Source organism: Oryzias latipes, chromosome 3 (assembly GCF_053564925.1).
Source record: "Oryzias latipes strain Hd-rR chromosome 3, Olatipes_Hd-rR_3.1".
Taxonomy (NCBI): Eukaryota; Metazoa; Chordata; class Actinopteri; order Beloniformes; family Adrianichthyidae; genus Oryzias; species Oryzias latipes.
In genome coordinates, this window is record NC_136239.1 from 23,434,652 (window position 1) to 23,441,655 (window position 7,004).

Genomic DNA, 7,004 nt, shown 5'->3' on the forward strand with positions numbered 1-7,004 from the left:
TCACAGCAGGCTTTTCTTTCTCCTTTCCATTTTATTCGGCAGGTCTACTTTGTGGTACAGTATACAAAAGGCATACAAAAACATACAATGCGTGTTCAAAGGAAGTGCACAAAATCAAAAGACTTTCTGCAAGGGTCTACATCAGTTACCTCAAAATTATTGTTTTTTTTTTAAAGGTGTAATAAATAAATATAAATTACATAAGAATCGTTATGTAAAAAAGTCAGGTAAATTCATTAAGGCACATTTTTTTATCCCAAAATGTACCTTACAAAAACATGGCAACTCCCGAAGGAATAAAAAAAGCTTATTTTCCAGCTAAAAGCAGCATATCTCCTTTTAATCATAGAAATATTCAGCATTTATCTACCCTGCCACAGAACAGTTATCTTTTTAAGGGAAACTTTAAAAAGTTCATTTTAGTTTGAGCTTAGTAAAGACACAACCGTTAACACTGCAGTATTCGTTGAAAACAAGACAGTAATGACTGTGCAATACATGTTGAAATAAACAAAACACAATATTTTTAAGACAAATTCTATGAATGTGAGATTATTGCTGAAAAAAACTAAAAGCCAATTTGGTTACAAGCAACTATCACTTTATGCTCAACCAAGTGATAGAAAGCTTCAAAACACTTCTCACATTCAAAACGTCTGCATAGTTTGATCATTTCACCTTTGTTTTTTATAAAGAGCCACAACCGTAGAGCATTCTCCTAAGGGGCACCTAAAGGGCGGGGTGGCCATTAACGGCTCTTCTGAAGGCAATAAGAGTAGACAAGCTGCTGTGAAATTTCTACTTTTCCCTGAAACTTTGATTTCTGCAGAGCCCTAGCAGTTACATCAGCGCTTAGAAAAATGTGCCTGAGAATAACAAAAACGAGCTCAACACCTTTGAATGTAGTGGCTTGCTATTCTTGCAGTTTTCTGCAAGTAAAGCAGGATTTAGATCAACCAAAAGCCGAAACTAAAGAATTTACTCATATTTCAAAAGCATTTCCTTTACAACATGACAATTTCATGGAAGTCTGTACAAAAGAAATAAATTACTTTTGTAATTAAAAAAAAGCAGAGGAATAAACTGCATGCAAGGCCTGGCCATTTCTATCCAAGTCAATGTTCACCTTCTGCTTAACAAACTAAGAGGGTTTCAAACGTGTAGCATGCTAAAGCTCAAACATCTAAAGAAAAATATATATCTAACCTACATACAAATCTAAAGATTTTAAAATTGATAAAAAAAGGAAAGATGTGCTAATGATCCCTGGGAAAAAAATAATAAAAACACATTGCAGCAAGATGAAGACCCATTTTAAAATACATACAAAAAAGTTGATATTTGAAAAGCTGGTGTCTCAGATAAACACAAAATGTTGACATTATAAAAAGGTTTAAAAAAAAAGACACTATTTACAAAAAGTTGAAAAACTTGATACAAAAATAAAATTACAAAAATGCAATTCTTAATCAACATTGGTATAAACTAATATTTCCCCATGTTCTATAAATAAAACTAATGCCCGTTTTTTTCCTTTTCCATAAAAAATAGAAAGAACACAATTCTTTACATGGAAAAAACAAAACCAAAAACAGAATTAAAGGTAGAAAGGAATCACACTAATCTAAGAGTAGAAATGGGGTCTGCCACTGGAGACAAATCCAGGTGAACGCCATGGACAACCATGCAGGAGGGGGTTTTAACAAAAGCATTCACCAGGCCTTTCTATGTCTTCTGGGAGCTGAGGAGGAAGAGTATCTGGCAAGTGTGTGGCCACTTGTGCAGGTGTCAGTGTTTTCTGGTTTTTGGAACTGCAGCAGGGTTTAAAAAGTCGAGGATCTATAATCACCTCTCCAAACCGACCCTTATACACAATCCCACAGCAGATCTTCTGCCTAAAAGAAAAATAGCAATTAGTCATCACAATCAAACAGATGAAAAAAACTGCTTTCTTTATGCGTCCTGTTAAAATTAATCAATCTCTTGCCTTTTCCAGTAGGATCGGTCCAAGAAAGAAAAGATAGAGGGACTGGAACGTCGTTTGGATTCAACGTCTGAACCGTCATCCGACTGGTTGCTGTAACTTGGAGACTGGGCTGGAGACACACTGGAGGTTGTGCTGTGAGCATCAGAATCTATACAAATGGGGGGGAAAGGTCAAAGACTGATTTGTATGAGGGATCTATTTTTGCATAAACAGTTTTCCATATATAGAAATCTAAACTATTGGATATCTATAGGTGATAAATGTAAAAAAAAAAAGATAACTAACATAAAATTATAAAATCACATTTTCAAACGCCAATAATCCACACGAAAGGAAAGGTTCATCTGAAAACCTTAGCGTTTTACAAATACGTATTATATACAGGACATGTTAAAAGCAGCAGTGATTTATAAATATGGACATTTCCCAAAATGACCACAAGGTGGTGCTAAAATCTCAAGTAAAGCCGTTAATGAAGTCAAGAATAATCAGACCACAAACAAGATTTTTAGCAGTTATAATATTACAGACAGAGCACATGGCTGACTTATTTCTTTCCCTTCATTATGTACATTTCCTACTTCTGTTAATTCACTACAATCAGGCACACATAACCGTGATTAAAACAGCCAAAATAGTACACTTACTTTGCCTTTTCAACTTGTGAAGTTTCTTCAGCTTGCTTTTTTTCTTTCCGTCGCTGTTTTTGATCTTTTTGGGTTTTGTCACTTTAAAGCCTGGTCCAGCTCTGGCATCAACCACCTGAGTGAAGAAGACTAATTAGGTCAAGATATCTTTGGGTTGTCACATTATCTTCCAGCTTTCAATCCATTTAACAGTTTATAAGACATCCAAAGAGCTATCTTACGTGATTCCAGTTCTTCTTGGAGCCATGCGGCAGCTTTCTCCACCTTTTCACCAGTAACACGCAGGCGTTGCAAATGTCTCCAACGCGATCCTCTGAGAGCCTTTGAATAAAACACAAACAAACACGTGTCAGAGTGATGATGGACACGACAGAAGCGTAGGCTGCAGCGATGATTTACCCGAAACACATCCTGAAGGTCTCCTCATAGCGACTGCTGTCTGTGAAGCGAGAGCTGGAGGACTTGGTCTTGCAGATGCAACAGCCGTCGTTACTCCGGTAGATCTTCGATTTGTGAAAGCCAAACATGATCACTGGTCGGCAAGAAAAGATAAATAAATCTTAAAAAACGTAACCCTGAAAACGAAAACAGACATACTGCTAGGAACTGTCCGTGTCCCGTCAACAGAATAACAGATGTCTGCAGAAGACATCTCCGAGGGGGCGGTCCCAACACGCACACACCCCTGCATAAAGAAGTGTGGCATTTCTACACTCCTAACTGCCACCAAACATCCCAGAATAGTCAGAGTATTGAAATCTACCACCGGTCGAGTGCAAACAGTGTCAAAACAAGACAACAAACAATCTAACAAAAGACACTCAGTTAACATCTGAAGGAATTTAAAGCCAAGTCAGGGATTTCCCCCGAAACAAAACATGCTCTATAAGCACCGACGACACGCTGACATAATAAAAAAAAAAAAATCAATATATTTAAAATTAAAAACCTGAACTTTACTTCCGAGCTTGTAAAAAGCGGGACATTTCACGTCAACTCCAAGTCGTCAACGGCGCCGACAACTCTGATAGTTTTACTATTGAAACTAGCAGTATTTACATACAAATAATGCTAATATTAGGTTTGCACAAGTATTAGAGAAGTTTTGCTTTTGAATGTGATCGCTCCAAAGACGCCCACACTGTTCAAAACAAGAAGCGGGGAGCAGCGCTTACTTAACTCCACTGGCACTGCGAAACAAAAAGCTACCGAACGATTGATACAGAATTATGCATGTTTTCGAAATGACCCACCGAGTCACCAGTTTCACATAATTTCTAATTCACCGTGGCTTTTTCAATAAAACACTAAACTGCGACGAGCCGATCCTTCGTTCCGAATTCAAACTTTTGCCCGCTAGTGCGCCAAATATGGCTCATTGTTGTTAGCCGTTAGCATGACTGCTAGCCTAAGCTGCTACCATTACCACGCCACGCTCTCGTTCACTTCCACGTTATCCCATTGTCGAGGCAAGTCTTTATACATTAGCTCACAATAGCATAACAAATACGTCAGGTTACACTAACATCACATTTCAACAAGTATTTTAACAAATAACAAATTAGTTCAAAGTATATAAATGTGCATTTCATATAAAGGAGCTAACAATCGTACTTACTGAACAAAAACTTTGTTCTTTCTCTGCACTGCGCATGCTCTTACTACTCCTGCATACAGCTGGTCATTAGAATATGATTTGCATTAAAAACTGGAATGGGAGGATGGTCGGGCTTTGCCCAAATAAGGAGTGCAGCCGTTGGGTTTGAAAAGGCCTTCGACCAATCATGACTTTGCTTTGTAGACATAAATGATGGGAGGCGTAGTAAACGGCGGGAATCCTTTGCGCCGCCGGTTGAGAAAAGCATTATGTGGTGAACTCAACTTCCCACAAAGCACCTGGTCTACGGCTTCAAAGAAAAACAGTTACTAGTCATGGCGCGAACGAGTTGTTTACATTATTGAGCTGAAATGGGGAAGTGGGAAACGTGTTCAATCACCACTATGTTAACCTTATATATCAACTTTTTTGTAATATATGTATATGAGAAATAAATAACATTGAGGAATTAACATATTTATATTTTGTTTTGTATTTTTGTAATAATGTTTTTTAATGTTTAAATATAAAACGAACTACTAAAGAGATAAGTCATGTTTTGGATTGTTTTAATCAAAAATAACTTTAAAAAAAGGAAAATATATTTCAGATGTGTTTTTGATTATTTTAATGGAAAAATTATGTAGAAATGTTTAAATTTTATAGTCAGTTTATTTAGCAAACCAGTTCATTTAGGGTAAATTAGCTTATAACAGAAATCATTTAGTGAATACTAAATTCAAGTCAAATGTCATGCCTTTCGAATGCTTTATTTTTTAAATAATTTTACACTGTACACATTTGCTTACTTGTTAAACACTACATTACACATTTTAGTTGATAAATGTACAACTGTTTTGGAAAAGAAAAAAAAGTGTATGTATGTGTATATATATATATATATAAAAGATATATATAAGATGCTTACGTATGGTTGGGCGGAGGGGTCACACAGAATAATACATCGCAGTCATCCCAGACATTATTGGCACAGGGAGGGGGGAGTCCATCAGATATCAAATCTCTTAATCTGCACAATAAAGTTATTGTTTGTAATAAAGGAGGGTCCGGTACAGTTTCAATTACTTAGCAAGAAACCAAGATGACAAAAAAAAAGATAAATAATAATACCCTTCCATGGTAATTATTAATTATATCTGTATACATTTCTATTCAGGCTAATAAACATGAAACAGTTTTATTATTAGGGCAACATAATTCTAACTTCACCTGTTGGTCCAGGAACAGGTCGAGCTGCTTGCTTCTCTGACCAATGATGCTGACTGTCACTCGTCTGATGCTGTCTCATCTTAATCTTTTTCCGCTGTACTTTTCTTCTTAAAATAAGAATAATTGTAGGTAAACTTTCTCTTTATTCTCTGAAAATTGACATAACATACACATGCATCAACTACTGACTTTAGGTAACTCTGTGGAAACAGGTCAAAAACACATCAAAACGTTGCGATAACACAACAACCAGTCCTCAAATAGTGCCATGAAATGAGAGTTGCATGTGACGGGGGACATCCGTTTTTTACGTAATACAATAAAATGTAATCAATAAAATGCAACTGGTAATGCTGCTGATGATGGAATCGTTCAAGTGGACCGGGTCCAATGGGTGGGAAGGTGGGCGTAGCTTGGTGGACCTCTGAGTTACACTATAAAACAGTTCTTGACAAGATTTTTTTTTGTTTCAATGCATTTGGTTTCCTGGATCTCTGATCTCACAGAACTGTTCTGTTTTGTTGCACTTCTGAACCGGAACCTTTCCTTCTTCCTCCCTTTGGACGATCCTCTCCTGATGCACAGAGACCGTCTGTACAGAGACTGTTCCCATCTCTTTAGCATCAGTCAGTCAAGAAGCAGATAATACCGTCATTGTTTGTTATAATTACAGATGCAAAATAATATTATATTTAATATTTTGTTGCACAACCTTCTGAGGCAATCACTGCAATTCAACGGTTTCTGTATTTGTCAATGAGCCTTCTGCTCCTGTCCACAGGTATTTTGGCCCACTCCTCATGACCAAACTGCTCCAGTTGTCTCAGGTTTGACGGGTGTCTTCTCCAAATGGCATGTTTCAGCTCCTTCCACAGATGTTCAATGGGATTCAGATCTGGGCTCATAGAAGGCCACTTCAGAATAGTCCAACGCTTTTCTCTCAGCCATTCTTGGGGATTTTTGGCTGTGTGTTTTGGATTATTGTCCTGTTGGAAGACCCATGACCTGCGGCTGAGACCAAGCTTTCTGACACTAGGCAGCACATTGCTATCCAGCCTTGCACAACTTCAAGACACCCTGTGCCAGATGCAGCAAAGCAGCCCCAAAACAGAACTGAGCCTCCTCCATGTTTCACAGTAGGGACAGTGTTCTTTTGGTTGTATGCTTCATTTTTGAGTCTATGAACATAGAGCTGATGTGCCTTACCAAAAAGCTCCAGTTTGGTCTCATCTGTTCCCAGAAGCTTTGTGGCTTGTCAACATGCATTTTTGCAAATTCCCGTCTGGCTTTTTAATGATTTCCTTTCAACAGTGGTGTCCTCCTTGGTCGGCTACCATGAAGTCCACTCTGGCTCTAACAACGACAAATGGTGCGATCTGACACTGTAATGTCTTTGGAGGTTGTTCTGGGCTCTTTGGATACAGTTCAAACTATCCGTCTCCTCAATTTGTCATCAATTTTCCTCTTCCAGCCACGTCCAGGGAGGTTGGCTACTGTCCCGTTGGTCTTAAACTTCTGAATAATCTGTGCCACTGTCTTCACA

The 7,004-nt window shown here is 37.8% G+C and overlaps 1 protein-coding gene across 3 annotated transcripts; it reads right to left on the reverse strand.

Moving 5' to 3' along the window:
• Positions 1 to 11: 11 nt before the first annotated feature.
• Positions 12 to 4,389, reverse strand: sinhcafl (SIN3-HDAC complex associated factor, like). 3 transcript variants are annotated; one of them, XM_020713900.3, is made up of 6 exons: positions 4,253 to 4,389; positions 3,034 to 3,166; positions 2,856 to 2,955; positions 2,635 to 2,749; positions 1,988 to 2,135; positions 12 to 1,895 (listed from the first exon to the last, which is right to left on the reverse strand). In XM_020713900.3, coding segments are annotated over exons 1-6 (693 nt in total). In that variant the 5' UTR covers positions 4,254 to 4,389; the 3' UTR covers positions 12 to 1,699. The 3 variants fall into 3 exon arrangements, with proteins under 3 accessions (XP_020569559.1, XP_020569570.1, XP_078800579.1); XM_020713911.3 differs by lacking the exon at positions 4,253 to 4,389 and adding an exon at positions 3,888 to 4,250; XM_078944453.1 differs by lacking the exon at positions 4,253 to 4,389 and adding an exon at positions 4,061 to 4,246.
• Positions 4,390 to 7,004: the final 2,615 nt, after the last annotated feature.

Coding starts and splice junctions, on each gene's coding strand:
- sinhcafl (XM_020713900.3), bottom strand. Junction 2,956..3,033: donor ACCTTCAGGATGTGTTTCGG/GTAAATCATCGC, acceptor TTTTATTCAAAG/GCTCTCAGAGGATCGCGTTG. Junction 1,896..1,987: donor GACCGATCCTACTGGAAAAG/GCAAGAGATTGA, acceptor TTTTTCTTTTAG/GCAGAAGATCTGCTGTGGGA.